Raw genomic sequence first — 20,963 nt, forward strand, 5'->3', positions numbered from 1 at the left:
TGCTTTCAGCAAGGGGGAAATCCCCTTTGCCAAGCGCCACCACCATCAAAGGTGATGAAACTGTGAGAACAGATGTGACGAGTGGGAGAGAGAAAAAAAGTGTGGAAAAGTAACATTCCATACTTTTAATTCATAAACTTATTTGGCGATTAAAGCTGTTCAGTAGAACTGTGGCAGCTTTGTGCAATGGGCCCCTCTAACACTCAGAGGGCTACGCAGAAGACAAAGAGTTGATTGAGCAATGAGCCCAGCCTGGCCTTTAAACCCCAGCCACGCTGGGTTTGACCTTCAACCCCCGAGGCTGCGCCCAGCACCAGTCAAGCCATTTCCAAAACATGTGGGGGAGAGCCAGATTCTATAAGAACAAGGCCCAAACCACAATGCTCTAATAACGCCAACAAAGATCTTTAGTAACTCCCCTACATGGGATTTTGCTCTCTCTCATCTCAATCTCCTCCCTAGTTTTTCTGCCTATATTTCCATTTGCCAGCTGTCTCTTTCTCATCCTAACTCCCGTAGACACGACCGCTCCTACTTAACCCCTTCGCTGGTAACAAGCCAAAACCTCTGTTTCCAAGTCCATTTATTGCCCTGTGGGGAAATCTAGGGACTTAATTCTGGCTTCATTATTAAGCTCTCCCCATCCTGCTCATCCACAGCTTGCAATGTAGAGATCAAAACCACCACTATATATAAAAAAGGCTCATTTTCATACTTGTGTTATAGCTACTTAGTATAAGACCTGGTTTGTTGCATTGGAGTTGAACCACCAACATGAGGCTGATATTTCAAAGAGCAATTTTAAAATGAAAGCATGGAGTACATTTTGCAAGTGTCATGGTAACGTCATTTCAAAGACATTTTTAGCAAGAAATGGAAATGTTGTCACTCTGTTACATGATGGAAAAAGCACATAATTTTCCATAGCATCGGAAATCATTGGGAAACGCCTGTAAGACATTTGGAAAAACAAACCAGCTGGACTCAGACACTACATGCCCCAGCTGAGTCTTCCTTGGAATGTTATCTGAGAGTGTGTTTGGAAAAGACCGTGCATAACTGAATGGAACAGGTGAAAGCAGAGTGTGCCAAAGACAAGAAACAAGAGAAAAACAAAGTGTTAAGAAAGAGGTGCGTCAGGACTTACTTTGGTCGTGCTCACTTGGGTTCTGTATGTTCCTCAGATATGAAGAATCCAACCAATGTGCTATAGCAAGAAATGAAGTGCAAGCAGCAGAGAGCAAGCAATAGTGGGAAAAGACGTGACGGGGAGGTCAACACGGCACAAACATGAGCCAGAGGTCAAAGGTCAACCAAGGAAAGCAACACAAGAACAAGGGAAACAAATGAAGTTAGCCAGGCAGGTGCAGAGAGGTTAAAGTTTCAGGAAAGTTAGACAGGGAAACAAATGCAGGGAGAGAGAAAACAGAGAGAGATAATAAGTAGGAGAATTGAAAAGAGAAAAAGTTGTAGTAACAGAAACAGGAAATCAAGAAGAGCCACTACGATTATGTGAAACAGACATATTACAGTGGTAGCAGAACAAAAAATCAAAAAAATCCCAACATAGTTTCATGAGAAGCTGGAAATGTCACCATCGATTTGCTGTGATCAACAGTCCCACTAATCATTACCATCTAAATGTTGTGGATACTGCTTCATGGGACAGAGGCTGCAGGAGGCGTGTGGTTTTATTAACCAGTGTCTGCCAGGAAACACATAAGGAAATCTCTTTACATGACAGTGACGAGGAGAAAAGGTGAGGGGCCATAACTTTAGACAAACCTCTTCCTCAGTCTTTCAACACAAAGAGAATACTTTACAAACAAAGCGCACACTTCCACATCCTGCTCTTCACATCTCAGCTGTCTGACACATACATCCACCCTGGCACTGCAGTAATGCAGGGAGGAGCTGTTTCCTGTTTTCCTTTTTAAATGGAAGAACTGAGCACCATTAAAAGAGTTTTAACTGGTTTTACCCTAAGTTCTCTCCACTGGCATGGGCAACAATGACCACATTCTTTTTCGTGGTGACTCATTCATTCTGCTTGGGGCGTGCTATGAAATGTCAAGTGAGGAGGCCTTTTGGTTGTTTCAAGAAAGAGATCCAAGTACAAAGGTTGATTTACAAACCATTTACAGGATCTATTCACTATCTTGTAAACAAAAGCACCCTTAAAATGTATTAAAATGCTCCACACAAGCACTTTATACTAACAAGAGAGATTTTTTATGCTCCTCTCCAGATAAATATGAGTCCACTCCATAAACTTCAACAAACAGTAGTAAACAAGATCTCCTTCATAATTGAGTGAGTATACTGGATCCAGCTGTTGTACAGCTGCACATGCAAAAACCATGAGGGTTCTGACACACGTTACTGCAGTTGTGGCATATATTTTAGAAGAAGGCAGAGTTTACAAAAAGAAAAAAACTGTGTTAAGAGTTAAGAGCATTTCTTCAAGTCTAAAATGCCCAGCCAGGAAACAATTGAGAGAAAACATGCCCTACCCAAATGACATGAGGTTTCCTACAAGAATAGTGACCCAAACTAATTAAGGCTAATGAAGCATTTGCTACTTCAAAGTCTGCTGATCTGCTGTGATCACTGTCAGAAACAGAAAAAGAGTGGAAGCCAGAGAGGAGGAGGTAACAGATTTGTTAATACTCTCTGCTCTGTTGTGGGTTGATCGGGCTGAGGTCACTTACTGAGACAGTGCTCACTGTGTAAGAGGCTGGATAGAGAGATATTTGAAAATACAACAAACTAAATGGATCTTTTACCCAACAGGAGAAACATAAAGTAAGTATATTGCTCAAAATACAGTAATTAAGACAACACTCAATCTTCATAGTATAACTTGAAGTCGGTTACACTTCAGGGACATCAATGTGTCCAGTTACGAAGCATAAACAATTGTGAATCCATTTCACTCGCTCTGAGGCAAATGAATGTGACAACAGGTGCAATGGAGAGGAAACAACAAGACAACTACATCCATTTTCTTCCGCTTATCCAATTCAGGGTCATGGGCAAGGCAATCCCTAAAAAGGGAATGGTTTTGTACGTGGTGGCCACAGACCATTGCTCTCTCCTTATCCGTCTAGACTGATTTTTGTATACTTTATCCTTTTGTTAGTGTCCTTAACACCACTGAGACACAGTCTTAAGAGTGTGGAGGAGATGCTTGAAGATGGATACACAAAGTGCAATGGACAGGGGCATAGAATGGCATCAATGCAGCAGATGGACAGTATCGGCGTCTTTGGGTCAGGGGCAGCAGGAGCACCGTCAGGACCCTAGAAAATGACCTTAAGCAAGCTACTGATCTGCATGTTTCTGACCAAACTGCTCATGGAGAGAATCAGAACCAGCACCACAAAGCTTGACTGACGATCGGGACCCTAACCCTAACAGAAGAATGGTAGGTCTTCCACTGTGACTCTGTTCATTTCAAAGATGAGAACAGGTTCACACTGAGCACATGTGACAGGTAAAAAAAGAGTCTGGGGATATCAGCAACATCATCTTGCATGACTGGTTTGGCAGTGGGTCAGTAATGGTCTGGCAAGGAATATCCTTGGAGGGTCAAACTTCTGCTAGGTACAAGAATGAAATCCTCAGAATCATTGTCAGAATTTCTGGGCCCCATGTTCCTCCTGGCACAGCGTCATGTGACCAGAGTGTGCAGGCAATGCCTGGATCAAGCAAATATTTTTGAATCCAAATGAGAACCTCTGGGGCATTGTGTAAATAGTGCCACAGACTGTCCAGCAGCTCACTGATGCCCCAGGCAGGCACATGGGGTAATACACTCAGTAGAGTGTGTCTCATGTCAAGCTGCATTATCTTGTGGTTTAAAATTTTAACTTTGATTGAATCCAGCCAGAATACATTATTTTGGCCTCCACTGACTTTTGTTACACCAGTTTATGTGATTTCCCTCTGTTTTGGGGGGCCAGTGGATGTATATGAATTGTCAGCAACAGAAGAAGAACTAGTTAAGAACTTAATTAGTCCCGGGAGTGGTATTATTTAATATAGATACTCTCTAGGGTGCAACCAGGAAGCCACTAATCAACTGTGGAGCTTTATCCAAATGAACTCATATCTGGGAAAACCACAGGACAATTGAATACCCAGCCAATAACCACTTTAATTCAGTATTTGGTCTGCAGCACAATTAAACATTTTGCTAGCACAAGTGTAAGTTACTCACTTATGACGTATCGTAGCTTATTTTTAAGCTCATCAAAATGCACAGAGATATAAAGTACAAGTCCTTCCTGGAGAGAGGAAAAAGAAAATCACTCCAGCAGGCAGATAAGCTCTCTTTGAACGAAACCCTAAAAATCTCTTTCCTAAAGAGGAGTGGCACAAGCCAGCTCTCCAAGGCAACTCATTTGTTATTGGTACAACAGAGTGTAGGATCACAGGGCTAGGTGCAGTAATAGAGCTCAAGTTAGTGACTAAGATCATTCAGTAGGAGTCTTTCAGAACTATGCCCACCCAAAATGAATTGCACACAGTCAGAGTGACAATCTGCTGCTTATGAATGGATAGAAGCTTTTGTCACTGATTGAGACGAGTAGGTAAGACAAAGGTTAGTCCAAACGTGTCGTTTAAAACTGCAGCACCAACGTTCGTTTGCTCCTACAACTGTCCTGTCCACAACATTCTGTTTCAAGTGCGTGACCTCCTTGTAGGGCTCCAGCAGTACAACAACAAAGATCTCAGCAAAATAACTGCAGCTGCCAGCGTTTGTCCCTCTGTGTAAGTGCCCAAGAGGCTCCGTGTATCTGACACACTCTTGCAAACACACACACAGGCAGTGCCACTGAGACACACATACCAGCTGACCATGAAAAAGCATGAAACTGAGTGGGTGGCCTGGCACTGCTCAGGCCAAACTGACAAGACAAGCTACATTACCCTGATGTATTGTCCACTAATGGTGCAACATCTGCTCAATTTGACAGATAACGGAGGAATCCAAACCTATGTCGTGTTTTTTTCAGTAAGCGCTCACTAGTAAATGATTAGAAGCAAAGCCAGGTGAGGCTACACAGGAATGCAGTACCCTGTCTGTGAGTCTCCCTCTACTCACATCAGTGTCAACAGTATACACACACACACATGCACACACACACAAATCACAGCATGTAGATCGAACGCCAATGACAGGTGAGTCCTTGTCTAGCTTATTTAAACAATGGATGAGAGAGCTAGTTTAGACAGCAGCATTAGATAATAGACAATAGCTAGAAGCCATCTGAGTTTCTCAGGGCTGAGATGCTGTTTATCATGTTTACACTGACATATCTTTTCACCACTTGCACTAACAAAACACAAAGAAAAAGAATGACAGCTAGTAGGATTGTTGACAGAGTGACTTTGACATGTATTGCTTATCTCTTCTATTTTTAATATGTTGTTGTCTTTTCCTTTTTTTTTTTCTTTTTTTTGCACAGCAAAAGATAAAAAAAAAAATTATATAATTTCTGAGTACATCTCAAGACTTCTTTAAAAGGAGGCTACTTGGACAAATACAATACACTATAATACTGACATGTTCCTGAACCATTGCAATGAGAAATGTACTTAATGGGACATATTACGGTTGAAGTTGGTCTACTATGGGACTGCACTGGGACCTACACCAAATGCCTTCCACTTGCATCTGTGGAAAGCACAAGGTGGAAAGAGCGCACCTCCCTTCCTTTTCATGCGCATACATGGAAAGTTGTGGAGGTGTGGAGAATAAGACTGCAGCATAGTACAAAACAGGAACAAGAGACAACAGACACTGATAAAGTTTTTTAAAAAAGGAGCTGAGGTGGAGGGGGGTTGTAGCTGGACTTCTCTGAGAAGTCAGAAATTAATCAAGCATAATATTCAACTACTAAAAACAAATATTATTTGTTATTCTGCATTTTAATCAAAAACTAATAGTCCATCCTTGCATTCTCTTCCACTTATCCTTATCAGGGTCGTGGGGGAGGGATGGAGCCTATCCCAGCTTTTATAGGGCGAGAGGCAGGGTGCACCCTGGACAGGTTGCCAGTGTGCTGCCAGTGTGCTACAAAGAGAGGCCGACCATTTGTGCTCATATTCACACATATGGGAAATTTAGTAGAATTACCAATAAACTCAACCCCACTAACTGCATGTCTTTGGACCGTGGGAGGAAGTCAGAGTACCTGGCCCACAGAGACATAAGAGAACATGCAAACTCCACACAGGTGGAGTGGAACTCAGGCAACAGTGATAACCTCCGAGGTGCTCCAAACAATGTGCTTTACTATTTTTTCTTGGATAACAACAACTTACATACATATTTACAACAACATAGTGAATTAACCACTAGAAAATAATGAAAATATATTTTGCTGATTACTAGTACTGTTAAGCTGGGGCATAAACCTTATTTTTAGTAATGGTTAATTACCTTTATTTATTTATATAGAAAAAGAAGTGGTCTGCCATGTTTTTTCACCCTGGTCTAAGTATATTTAAAAATAATAATTCTCAAGCTTTTTACCCAAAATAAACACTGTGCAGAGCGTAACCCCAGCGGCCTTTCGCCAATTACTACACTATTACAAGCGAGTGGCCTGGTAACCTTTGTTTCCTTATGTCCTAAACAAAGTGGCCAATATCCTTAGAACACTGGGAATGTCTGTAATGGAGCCAGTGAAACAAGGAAAGGCTCTCACAGAGCAGATAAGCTGGATTTACCTCCTCAGAGTCCCAAAGAAATCTCTTTGGGACTCTGAGTTTAGAGGTCACGATGAAAGGTTAGGAGGACATGGGACACAGTTTCCATATCTCTGGAAAAGATTGCAGACTATGATTAAGAGGGAGACAAAGAGCAACAATACACAGAAGACGGTTCACAATAGCTCTTATTTAAGAGCAGTTTCAATTCCAGATGTTTTGCAGGGATTCATTTTACATGTCTGAGACAAAGGGAATTGGAAATTCCTTAACCACCATCAGCAAACAGTCACACAACAGGATACAAAGCATAATGGGGGCATCTGTACCACCAGCGTCTCGCCATTTACAGAAGTGGAGGGGGAAGGAAGGCACAGGCTTGGGTGAATTGTCTGGACAGCCAACAGGACAGAGACACTCAGCAAAGTATTCAGGATTCAGCACAGGAAACAGAATTTCCTTCCCAAGGCAGATTTACTCAGATCTATATATGGCGCTAGTCTGACTACACTAATCTTACCACCATGGTCATACTGGGGAGAATGCAAATGTGTCCAGGCACCTTTGAGATAAGGCAATATAATTAAGAAAGCACCAAATAATCTCAACTTTCTTTTCAACAGCTACATTAAAAGAAAATTGACCTCTATGTGAAAACAAAAGCAAGGAAGTTTATGGAACCAGAGTACTTGGGACTGTTCTTGACTCATTCACGCTCAAAATGTTAACACACACAAATGGAAATATATTTTCTCATCCTGTACTGTGAACAGAACACTGATTTGCTTTGTCTTTTATGACTTTTAGATATTTTTTCTCACACAAATCTTTCTGCCATTCTCATTATAAGAGCAGCTCAGCGTGCTGCAGAAGGCTGGAGTACAACTTAGGCTGAAACAAGCGGCAAACTGTGTTTATGGGGTAAAAATGCATTCCCTTTAACTATGTCTCAATCAGTCAACACTAAACAAATACTGAAGGTTGAGTCAAAAAGTGATTCAACAGTCAGTTAAGCGTTGCTAGACTAATCTGCTGCTATCACATGATGTCAACACCACACACATTAATGCTAGCCGTGTCAAAATATCCTCTGGCACCTTTAACTGGCCTAGATTCTGTGAGGCCAGGCAGAATTGCTATTTCTGTGAGTGATGCTCATGATGCTCTTATGCTAGCTTGCTACCAAAACAATTATTGTGCCCTGATGTAATTAGCTCCACGAATTGTTGCAAAACATAATCTATTATGTGTCAGAGTCTTTTGGACATGACCTTTTAGTTCACTGGCTCTTCATATGGAATCTACTTTTGAATCTATGGTATTACTGAATACAATTTAATGTTCTTTTCATAAATTCTGGTCCTCATTACAGTCAAACAGGATGATAAGTTATGGTATGCTTTAGGGCCACAGCCATACTACTAACCCAGATCAAAATGGCTGAAGTTATGGCAGCAAATTTCTATCTTTTACATATAGTGTATGTAGATCTAAAGACTTCAGCTAATTGAGTGTCATGTGAGAACTAAAATTAAAAGAACTTTAACCTATTAGCTCCCTTGTACCTGTGATTTCCGATTGCATGCAATTTCCTAGTGGATTCAGGGAGTGTCATGTTTGCACATGCAGACAAGCAGTCAGCAGTCATTACTAAACGAGAGTACTTACTAATCTAAAGTGAGAAATGGCAACTTTGGGCAATGCTTGGACCTAACTCATTGCTGTCACAAAATAGAGTGTTAACACTATAATTATGGGAAATAAAATTAAAGCACATATAGGATGCCATCGATCAGTGAAGTTTCATGGTGAACTATAAATCAAAACCTGAGCAATGGATATCTACGATGCGATTCCAGTTATCCTTTGACGTCGAGCATTAATTTAGCTACAACATCACAGCTCAGCAGTTAAATATAGTATGCTACTAGGTAATACTCTTAAGGCATCCTTTGTGGCTAACCCTGAGTAGCATGCACACATGTTCAGTGAAAAGGTCAGGTAACAGTAATTCTTACTTATTTTGCTGTCTGCAATGAAAAGCAACCCATGGATTGTAAAAACTATAAAACACAGACCAAGAACAGCGGCACACGTAAACTTTAGGTATGATTAAAGAGTCAGACCATCATGCAAAGTTTATTATGGTTCCTGCATTATTATTTTCTGAAACTATGTGCGGTGATATAGTGTGTTCCTTGAACAGAATACAAGTCTGAATAAAAATAATGGGGTAGAGGTGCTTTCCCGCAGTTTTTATTGTTCATTGGGCGTTTATTTATCTTATTGTGCTGTCACCTTCGCCAATGGTTAAAAGGATGAAAGAGGAGATGTTTATGTCTCACAGATAAAGCCAAGGCCCTGTGTTATGACCAGAGTCTGGCAAGCTGGCGAAGAGGGAGGAGAGGATGTAGCAGGATGTGGAGGTATCATCACTCAGGCACCGACAGACATTATGCACAAGTGTGCATGCACAAATGCACGCAATGACACACGCGCGTGCACACGGTGCTACTGGTGCACGTCAGAGTTGCAGATGGGGGAGCTTTAGAGGGCTGAGTGATCCACTGCATGTAAACAAAATCTGTCAGAGTGGATTGTTAGATCCACAAGATTGTCTCTTCACTTACTTGTGCTATCAGGCCACGGTGTGCTTCCATATTCCTCTCCACTGGGCTGGTCTTTGGAATGAGAGAAACAGGAGTATAGGTCAATGTGCCAATTTGAGGTGAAGAAAACATGCTTTATTCAATTATATTTAAAGTAGTGCACCAAATCTCCTGGAGATCTATATTCCCCTTAAACAGTCGGAATCTCGCAAGTCACTATAAGACGAATCTCTGAACAAATATTTACCGATTTTCTGTTTTGGCGTGGGTTAACAATCTTAAGAATTTATATTGAAAGCATAAGTGGTGTGAATTAAGAGCAGCTGTTGTTTTGTGGTTATTCAGCTTTTACCAAACCCACCTCCTGACGCTTCATCAGCTGCAAAGTCCTCATCATCATCCAGTAAACTCTGAGATCCCTGGACAGTTTTTTCTGCCTCCAAATCTTCTGGCAGAGGAACCTCTCCCCATACCTTGGAGGCCTGTGTCACCTGCAGTAAACACAGAGTGATTAATAAGGGTTAAAGTCTCTTGGGAAAAGGGTTACACCCAGTGCTATACATGAGCTCTGGAATTGTGCAGAGAAAACAAAAGCTGGAATGGGAAATGGGGCATTGTGATCTGTTTACTTTAATCTTTTATTATCTCTTTTAACAGCATGCAAATAAAAGTTCACGACATCTAAGTTCTATTTTTTTCAGTCCACTCGCTTAAATTCAAAACATGGCGTTTATGTTTTTTCCTCATGTAAATGTTAATGCGACGAAATTCACAGCTGACTCCAAATCCAATGACAAGCACAGGAATACCTGCGTAAGTACACAGGCACACACACAAATAAAACGTATTTCCGAAAGCCAGAAAAAACAGCTGAAGTTCAGATCAGAATGACACTAATCTGTTAAAGTATCCTTTACACTCTGTTCTCCAGGCTAAAAATATATGCCACATACCACAACTAGTCCTTCAAAACTGACTCTGTACCCTGGAATCAGGAAATAGTCAATCAATAAACCATCATGTGCCCTCCAGCACCTCTAACCAAAACCTTTCTTTTTGATAAAGTGTTTGGTAAGGGCTGGATCAGGTGACCCTGAATCCTTCCTTAGTTATTCTGCGATAGGTCTAAGCTGCTGAGGGCTTCCCATGATGCACATGAGTACTTTTTCTTTGCCATCTCCCGGTCGCAGCAGATGGCCACATCTCCCTGAGCTTGATTACGCCGGAGGTTTGTTCCTGTTAAATGGGAGTTTTTCCTTTCAACTGTTGCCAAAGTGCTTGCTTTTATTGTAGGCTCTTTACCTTACAATGTAAGGTGCCTTGAGGCAACTATTGTTGTGATTTGGCTATATAAATAAAATGGAATTGAATTGAAACATCAAAAAGTCATAAAATGTCAGCTCAAAAAGGAAAAGTGGCTTTTTATCCTGTTTACCACAATTTGCCATGTTAGTGAGGTATGTTAGGATAAATGTATTGCTTCACACTGTGCCTGTTCTCCTGCTGTATTGCTCATAATCTAAAGATTTATTAAATATGGAACTTGATAAAGTGTTAGTACATTCACCTCAAGGGAGATTTGAATACCCAGTCCACATCAGAATAATTCCACGTGACCTTTTCCTCAATTATTAAACTACAGACTACCAGCCTCAGGAAGTGCAAATTCTTTTGCAATATTCTCTTTATTGCATGACAACACATAGAAAATCAAATAAGCATGTAGCCAGAATAACGTCCTCCTGCAGGACACGTGACAGACACATCAGACACCTCACTGAGAAGACACAAAGCTTTTCCAGCCATTCCCATATCCTGATCATCTTGATAAAGTTTACTATGGCGGCCTGACTGGAGCACAGTGTGGGTTTATTATCTCTGCTCTCAGCATCTCAGCATGCAGACTGCCCAGACGCTGGCTATAAGTTTAGATACGACTCTGGCAGGATGCCACCTCTGGCATTTCCAGTAGGCATGGCACGCCAGTTCCTATTTCCACCCAACTCTGTCATGGTAGTTTTCCCATTTGAATGGATCCAGCTAATAAATAACTAGATCTAACCCCCCTAAATCCTCTCTCCCCTGACTGAACACCCTTACAACAACAATCCCGGGCCATTTTCAAAAGCAAACTGCTGACTAACCAAATTCTTTTCAGAGATGCCGACCAGCCAACCATTGGTGTGATCATCTCCCGCTTCCCACTCCCTTGGGATGGTGTATGATCTGGACATGCTGGATGCCATTTTGGGTGAAAAAAAAAAAAAAAAACCCTGAACAAACTTACAGATGGCTTCATATTCACACCTGATCTAAAGCTAACATGCTGAGCCACACTTGTTTGAGAATGTCAGCCGACCTCATCTTAGGCAGAGCTGAGAACTCCATGTGAATGCGCCCTCTCACTCCATTCTAGTTCAAAAGCTAATCTGACCTTTAGTCTGAGTCTTGAGGTTGAGACATGTCTGTGGTGTTAGAGTTATCTCTCCCTGGAGATAAAGCTCTTGACGGACTGTAATTCTTCAAACCCCACCCCACCCAGAGGACAAACACCTCAGAAGCTCTCCTGACTCTAGTACCTTGCTGTGTAAACACATTGCTCTATTAATTTGTTTCAATTTCCAATAAGACATGGTAATCAGGTTAGGCTTTAAAAAAAAAAAAAAGTAGGCGTCGACATAAACGCACAGGAAGTGGCCTAGATACACACAAAAACACACATGGACACCTTTCACATATAATATTTACTTATAAATTACTTAAAAATATGCAGCATTGACCTTACAAAACCAAATGGTAGTAGCAAAGGTAAATGATGGAATCCATGAATAATGAGTGGCAGGTGACATGGGACAATAAAGACCTTCAGCTGTTTAGCATGAACAACTGATGATGACGGCAATGAGTGAGAAGCAAAACCTTTTGAAAAACGATTGATCGCACTACACAAAAAGTGAGCCAAGAACCTTTCAAGACTGAAATACTGTCAGCTGTCGTTGAGTCTTGCAGCTGGAGGCCTGCTATCACCTCTGGTTCTCAACAAGTAATGCCTCCCCAATGCTAATATTTGCACTACAAGCCCTTTTATTCATCATTCAAGCATTTCATCACAATTTTTGGTTTTTTGCATTTTTTTTTTGCATTTTCATCATTCTGTGCTGATGAGTTTCACATTAACGTTCCCATATTAACCTCCTCGTCTGCCCTTTGATGAAAACTGATTGGCACTTAGTGGTATTGTGCTGCCTGCATGCCAAATTATAACAAGCGTGAAACTGTGGAAGGCAAAACAGCACTGCAAACTGATTCTAATGCAGATAAGTAAAAAACTCACAAACACTGGCATTTGGTACCACGTGCAAACAAACACGGTCAAATACGGCCTTGCATGAACAGACACACACTATCATACACCCACACGTCAGCATTCCCGTCCTGGTTACATCTCAGTGATATCCAAAGCCTGTCAGAGGAAGCGTGAGAAGATTTCTTCAGGGATTCAGTTCGCCCACTCTGTTAATAAACCCACTGATGCAGCTGCAGGACAATCTGTAGGAAATGTCTTAAAGGCACAGCCAGTGTTTTACAGTAAAAAAAAGAGAAAGAAATTGGATTTGCTCATGACAGACACGAGTCTCCCGCAAGTGATGCTCTCTCATTAAAATGTTTATTGATAGCAGCTGACACTGTTTGTTGATAGCAGCAGCACAGGTTTAGCATTTAAATCACCTCTTGAGCTCACACAACCTATCAGCCTTTGTTCCCATGAGAGCTTGGGATATGCAAAAACAGAGAAATGAAAGCTGGAAAAAAGGCAGCATTGCTCATTCCAATCAATTTGATCCAAACGCCAAGTTGTGACCTTTTATGCAAGCAGAAAACCTTCACAAGATGAATTCTCAGCCTACTTGACCCTCCATCTCCCTTTACCCACCACACCTTCTCTTCCTTTTACCCTCTCTAATATCTGCTTGGGCTTGAAGTAGCAGCATGTACTAAGCAGGAATGGAATGTAAACCGTAGAAAGCTTCAAGTAGATGAAAGCTTGACACATACTGACTTCTTTTAGATAGGGTAGGTTGAAAAAGGGCCAACCAAGCACAACCGGGCACCAATGCAGGCTGAGTCGTTGAACTCCCTTTAGTTGACCCATTGTTATCTGAGGAATAGGTGTTGTGAACAAGCAGGCCTACGCTAGATCAGGTCTACTACAGCAGGTAAAAATATGTTGTATGTGCATACAAAGAAAACAACATGAAAAAAGCTACTGAGAGAATAAAAGAAAATACATGATTCTCATGCTACAGTTAAAAAATATTAAGATGCTAAATCTACTCATCTCAAAACATAGATATGAGGGAGGTTTTACAACATGCTTGGCTGAGTGTTGTGAAAGAGTGATGAAAGGAAAAGAGGAAAAGAGATAAGCCCAAGAGCACTGTTCCTTTGCACACCTTTGACTACAAATCTGTGTTACTAGTGCAGGATTTTTATGTTTGTATGATACAAATTTCTACATTTAACCTGCGTAGGAGTGGTCTGTGATTTGACAAACTACCAGTTCCGACAGTAAACCTCTGCTTGAGCCCCTACTGGATAAAGCACTTGCACAATGTGGCCCTTCTGCACTCAGCAATACATTGGTATTTCTACATGGTTTAATCTAATGTGACTGGACAGGAAGGAAGTTTAAGGAGCCCTTTGACATTATTCACAGATTGGCTTTTTAAAGTGTTCAGTGACTAATGCTGTGGGTGGAACAAACACACCAGATTTCTTCAGAAGAGATGAATAGCAGTGAGAAGGAAGGGGCCCAGAATAGCATATGTCCACATTTCTGAACACTTTTTCGGAGTGTCTGCTTGACCATCTTCTGCTTCAGTTATATTCTGGTAGCTTGAATGAGTCATAGATTAGCATTAAGTGGCTAAATAAAAATCATCTGAAAATGGATTGGTACAAAGACTGGACTAAAAATGAAAATGAAAAAAAAGAAAAAACCTTCAGAAAACCTAGATAACTATTGCTCAAGACCAGTTAAGGCAGAGCTTCCCAAAGTGGGGGGGGGGGGGGGGGGGGGGACGACAAACGCTTGGACACTAGTTATGCTTTTTACATCCACTAGGGTCCGAGTGAGTAAATTTTAACAGTGATGTTAGCACAAGCAGCATAATATGTAAGAAAAATTATTAATCAGTTGCTTCTGCAGCAGTCTGTTGCTTTTATCTAATGTCCATCCCTTTATAGGAGGGCCAAACATTCCATGTGGCAAGCAACTATGGCCTCGGGCTAGCATTTGCCACACAGCCTCACACACACGCCTTTCCCTTTAAACCAACCCTCACTGTTTAGGGAGGCATGTCAGAATAAGCATCCAGCCTGTATAGACTTGTGTACATGGTGCAGCTAAACAGGATGAGAAAGGATATCTGCACTGTAGGCAACTGGAAAAGGTGATGAGCTTTTCCTTTGTTGTTCCCATGGAATTAAAATGGAGGAGTCATCACTGAATACATGCTTACAAATATTCCTTACTTTTACACCTTTCATACCTGTTATTTTGGTCTGCTCAAGTGCTTTAAATGTGACTGATGCTAACTGATTCCACTACATCGTTAGATGTTCAACATGGGTTAAAATGTTTTTCTTTTTGTGTGAATCTGAATTGGTTCAAAACAATATCACTCGCAAATTGGATAACATACTGTATTTCGGGCTAAAAGGTCAGCCTGGCGACACCATGACCAGACATGGAGCAGAGATTGCAAACCAGCCGTGAAACAAGATACCCCAGCCTAATGCTAAATGAAATCCTATCTCTAATGGTCTTTTTGTCAGCCTCAGTGACAGCAAAACGACAAGACTTGGAGCCTTGCTACTTTTACTCTTTATTTATGTTGTATTGTTGAGAGTTTAGAAGAAACATACTCATAAGACTTTATATCAAATCATCAAAAAACTGCATAAACACTGATTTTCTCAAATTTTCTTAGGTAGATGTAAGTGATTTCAAAACCTATATTGCATTCCCAATGTGGCTGGGATAATATAGCATGACCACATTCCCCCCAAATAATCCTAGGCGTGAAAACCTAACAGACACCTAAAGAAACACAGTAATTTCAATGATCACCCCAGCAGGATGCTACATTAACAGACCACCTAGAATGACAGCCACTCCTTTTTTCAATGGTCAGTCCTGAGTAACTCCAAAATTAATGAACAAAAGCTCAGCAAACCCCCCCCCGCATTGGTATGGTGCAGGTATAAAGGAATGCATGCATACACTGCCTAACAGTTATCAGCCCATTAGTTATGCCAGGAATTAAACTAATCTGTTTTAATAGGCCAGTGCGGTAAGCGAGAAAGCTGACTTTACTGGATTGGAGGTTTAGCTCCTGGTGTGCTTATTGTGAGAAAAATGTGCCAATGAATGTTTATATGCTCATGGGCAGAACACAAGCAGTAGTAGAATACTTAAAAAGGCAAATACAAAAACACCATCAAGTCCTTGCCCACCAGAGCTGCATGTCACAACATAAACACTGCAGCAGTGCATGGTCTGAAAATAGTGCATGTGTTTCCGGTAACATTTCTGAGAGTGTTCTACAGGGAGGAGGGGAAAAAGGGGCCAGTTCCCCCAGACGACAGCTGACAGGCGAGGTGTTGAGACCTGTAGCAGCTCAGAGGGGAAGAGCAGCTCTAGCTTGGCCAGCCCTGGCCTGTTTATTTATAACAGAAAGAGCCCCTTTGAAAGCACTGCTGTGTCACTTAAGAAGTCTGCTTTTCTTCCCACTGGGGAACTAGGAGAGATCAGAGATCTGAGTTGCCTGAACATCTAGATGACTCTAAAACACAGCAAAAGCTCAGGACAAATATCAGATTGAGCCTCAGTACATATGCAATATAAAAACTATTGATATCCTTGCACAGTATTTACCTTACAATGTAGCCGATAGTTTTCAAAACAGCCATTCCACTATTATTAACTCAAAGGTGAGCAGTGGATATGGTAACTTTAATGAAGTAAAGGAGCTAATCTAAGGGAAGGTAAGTGAAGAAATCTATGCTGTGATATCGCAGGATGAAACAAAAATCTCAGCAGCACTGGACATAATGTGCCACTAACTGCAAACATTTCTGTCACTAACTTTCTCTGCCAATTTACTCTTTGACAGCTTTAAAGGTAATAAAAATAAGAATTACAGGCATATTTCAATCGACTGCAACACTCTGGAGGACGGCGAAGAAGACTTGGACAGTTTGCAGTATTTTATTGATGAGTGTTTAGCAAACATTCAACACTCCACTAGTTAGTTTAAACATGACCACCCCGAGGTTTGTCTCATGGAATGTATGTGGAATCGGTTCCAGGGAAAAGAGGCTTAAAATTACTAACCGATTAAATGGCTTACAGGCAGACATTGTCTTTCTACAGGAGACTCACATGTTCAAAACATCTTGTACACACACTCACTTCTCCACAGTTCCCTCACACGTTCTCAGCCTGTTACAACTCAAAACAAAGAGGCGTAGCCAAATTAATTAGCAGAAAAATAAACTTCACTGTTAGCAACACTATTACAGATCTAGAAGGCAAAGTTTATAAAACTTAATTTATGTATTCAAAATATGGATCTGTCATATGCTGTGGGAGTGTCTGGTCGGGTATGGTCCAGGTTCCTGTTGTCCGTCCCCTAGGGTGGAGTTGGCCAGCTCATCACCTGCTTCCAATTTCCGGGGCTCCATCTAGAGGGTTTTTAAGCCAGCACTGCCTGCTACTCCTCGCCAGTTCGTCCTGCTACCACCCGTGGTAAACCTGGCCTCCTCTATGCTCAGACTCTGTGTGCCTGGATCGTGGGTTAATGTGTCCTCCGTCTCCTGTATTCTCCAGATTCATCACCCGTCGTACTCACCAGCAGTGCTGGTTCTGTTTCCGTCCTGTTCTCCCATCTGCCCAGAACCCGAGGACCACACACTCATCTTCTCCTCAGCCTGCCCTCCAGCCCGTACTTCAACCTCCCTGGACACCTTGGAACCTGGACCAGCCTCCCCACACTCTCAACCATCCCTGGAACGCCCCCCACGGCAACCCCTTCCCCGCCTAATAGCCGGTGTTTTCAAGTAAGCCCAAGACTCTCCACTAGTACCACTCACCTCTGCCCTTTAATTGTTTCCCATTCAGTAAAACCCTTCTCCTGTGTTTGCAGAAGTTCCCGCCCGTGTTCTCCCTGTGTTCTACGTCCGTTTCTCCGCCCTCGGGCCTCCCTCAGTTCCTGCGAATGATTTCTGTTAGACCCAGTCTTGTTCCTTTTCCTTTCAATAAATTGTACATAGTTCGAGCAATTGAGTCTGCTCTTGAGTCCACTGCATCCTTGTTTGTGACAGGATCTGTGTATCGCTATGGTCCAGAATTAGCAATGGCGAATTCCTTGGATGTCTGAAACTGAAGTCCATCATACAGGAACTATTCAATCCCAGTCAACTGAATCTACAAACGCCAACTTGAGTAACAAAATTTTAAATATCTGTACCCCAAATGGTTATCAAAAATGTGTAAGATATTGTTTAAAACTGACGAATTACTTTCCATCCTAACGGTGAAGTGGGAACGAGATCTTTCCATTGGTCTACATCAAAACTTCTGGACACAAATAGGCTTAAACACCTTCAAAATGACTAAAAGCCCCAACTTAGAACTTATACAATACAAAATTCTCTACAGAACACACCATACAGGACAAAGGCTGTTCCAAATGGGCCTTACATACTAATATGCACCTATTGCAAAGACAACTCTGCTGAGAACTATATGTACTCTATGGTCCTGCAGGTCTGTCCAGAGATTCTGGCAGAGGATATGCGAAGAGCTATCCGCACGGTTTAGTTGCAGTATCCCAACCTCACCCAAGCTGTGCATCTTAGGTGACATATGGAAGCAAATGCATCACATATACTCCTTACTTCCTTATCCATCGCCAAGAAAACTATTCTCATGAACTGGAAATCAAAAAACAGCTTATGTATCAGTCAATATAGAAATGTACTTCTTGATCACATTAGTTTTTAGAGAATGTCTGCCTCTTCAAAATACCAACTGGATGAATTTGTCCCTCACTGGTCCCCACTTATCAATTCCATTACTTAGTGGATGACTGTAGTCTCTTTTCCCTGTTTGCCTTGCAGATGGATAAGGGTGGTCTCTGGGACTACAGGTGTCTGGTGGCCTTCTAGGGACTGGAGAGCTGAGGTTGTGGTTTTGGAGTGTATGTGTGTCTACCTCGGTTAGTGGCAGTGGAGGACTGAAGCAGGTGTTGTCTAACGGTCTTGGGATGTGGGGCCTGGGGTGCTTGTGGTGGCAGGTGCTGGCCCTGCATGGCAATGCTGGGGTTTGGGTGGTTTTTGGGTGCCTGGGACACTGTTCTAGACAAATATCAGGGTGGCTGGCCTCTAGTGGGGTCGACTGACTGTTGCCTCTGGTCCTCTGGGACTCTCACTCTTTGGCCCTCCTTCTCTTGCTGGGATGGGCGTTTGGTTGTCGTCAAGATGAGGGGCATTATTGTGGCTTCCCAGCCTCATCGATTTGTGACAAAGACACAGGCATTTTAACACTCTCTGTTTCTCTCTCTTACTCACACTAGAAAAAGATTGTTGATTTATGTATCTGTGTGTTTTCTAATTTGTGTGTGGGTGAATGCCTGTACAAATGCCTGTACAAAATCCCCCAGAAATCCAGTGAAAGGTTTTTAAGATATTTTAATTTAGAGGAAAGCATTGGCATTACTAAGCCAAGAACCAAGGTGCTAACATGACTTATAAGATGTCTTTTTTAAACATAGATTATAATTAGTTGATTTAAAGGTTTGCTTTCTAGCTAAGCTTTAGAAAGGAAGTGCCTACACCTGTTTGATGGCTCTGAAATTAAGCACTGGCTTCCCTACGCTGAATGCAGTAGAGTTGCCCTCCTCGCTTCCTCTCTTGCTCATTCTCACCTCAGGACCAACTAATCTGACACCACCTGTTGACTTGGCCACACTTACAATGTCCCACATAATCACAGGCCAAAGCTAGATCAGTCTGTCAGCTTGCCCAGTACACTTTTTTCCACAACACTGTGGTACACTACATTGTACCGTGTAGGAAAGGCACTTCATGCAACCATTTCTACAACTGAAATTTAATCTTTAGAGCTGCAACACATCCACAGCTTCTCAGTGAGGTGCAGAAAGTAAACATCTGCATCTTGACAATAACAGAGTCTTGAATTTGTGAGCAGAATAGGCTTTTGCCAGGAAGGGAATGACCTCCAGGTGTCCGGGCCTTAGGGAATAGTTTCATGTCAGTAAAGCCACTTTCCACCAGTTCCCAAGGTCATGCTCTTTGGCAATCTCATAATTAACTGGGCTTTGCAGGGAACCATTGTGAAGTTTCTGGAATGAAAGACAGTTGCAACATGTTAAGCATCTCATACTGTGAGTTTTGAACAGTCCTTGTTCAGAGACCCAAGATACACTTTGAGCTCAGAACATCACAATAAAACCTGTCTTTGTTGGACACCATCTGCACATCAAAGTCCCGTTCCTATTCTTTTTTCCCCCCACAACAGTACTAACAGTACAGTTCTGTTAGCTTTGCCAAGGCCTATATTAGGTCTACTGAAGTGATGGGCTGTGAGAACAAAATATTCTTCCACAGCTGTTTATGCCATTAATATAAACATAATAGGGTTGAAGCATGAAAGAGAGCTGTGCTCCCCTCCAGATGTTCTGTGCTGCAGAGCAAACAAGACACTGCTGTCTGATGTTGACAAAAATCATCAAAGGGTGCAAAGAGAGGAGAAATTCAGAGGTTAACCTTGCCTTTCAAGAGCCCGCCCCTCCATTCTAACTTGGAAATTACCTGGCAGCTGTTTTGGCAAACCTTCGCTCCACGGAAAGACCAAAAGTGGGAGTAGACAAGGAGCATGGTAGGAAAAATCTGATCTGGCCTTACTTGCCGAACAGCGCAAAATATCCATGAGCAATAAGAAAAGGTTAGCTTTCATCACAGCCCACACAACAAGCACGAAAGGGGTTCTCTAGTTGTTAAAATTATTATAAAATAAATATTGATGGGAGTATCATGGTCTTGGTACCTGCAGCCAGCAATTAAGAAGAAATTTGAAACATATTAACACTATGAACCATTAGTAATGGGCAATTTGCAATCGAGATCATCTGACACTTTGGCGACAGATGAACTCATCTTTGTCTTCAGGCATAAACATTATTCACTGTTACCGTAGTTACATTTTTTCTAATATTGCTTGGGGAGTACTCCTGCTGTCTGATTATGCATGAAATCCCTACTTCATTTGGTGTGCATGATGGGTGAGATGAAAGGTTTAATGTCTATATCAACATGCACTTGTGTGAAAACAGTGAAAAAGAAGACTTTACTAAATGTAAAGACCTGCTGTAAAATTAGAGGGATATTTAAGTAAAGGTGGCCCAACTGTGCCTAGGTTAAGGCTAAACTCTGTAGCAGATTAATTAATTAACTTTATTCACATGAAAAAAAACCTGTGACTGAACATTAACTCAGGTAGACAGTCATCACAAATACCTCTACTATGAATCCTCTCAGCCATTTGCA

The 20,963-nt window shown here is 41.8% G+C and overlaps 1 protein-coding gene across 21 annotated transcripts in view; it reads right to left on the reverse strand.

Moving 5' to 3' along the window:
* The window catches only part of hspg2 (heparan sulfate proteoglycan 2), a 94,462-nt gene that overhangs the window by 55,070 nt on the left and 18,429 nt on the right, over window positions 1-20,963 (reverse strand). For 19 of the 21 annotated variants that reach the window (XM_085393426.1, XM_085393434.1, XM_085393432.1 and 16 more), the window contains exons 2-3: window positions 9,691-9,820; window positions 9,351-9,401 (exon numbers count right to left, since the gene is read on the reverse strand). In XM_085393426.1, coding sequence (XP_085249552.1) covers window positions 9,351-9,401; window positions 9,691-9,820 — 181 coding nt within the window. Of the gene's footprint in view, window positions 1-1,147; window positions 1,208-9,350; window positions 9,402-9,690; window positions 9,821-20,963 lie in introns of all 21 variants that reach the window. The other 2 variants (XM_085393440.1, XM_085393442.1) reach the window with 1 other exon arrangement.

Source organism: Rhamphochromis longiceps, linkage group LG20, assembly GCF_057381845.1.
Source record: "Rhamphochromis longiceps isolate RC_006_pf linkage group LG20, R_longiceps_female_GT1.1, whole genome shotgun sequence".
NCBI lineage: Eukaryota > Metazoa > Chordata > Actinopteri > Cichliformes > Cichlidae > Rhamphochromis > Rhamphochromis longiceps.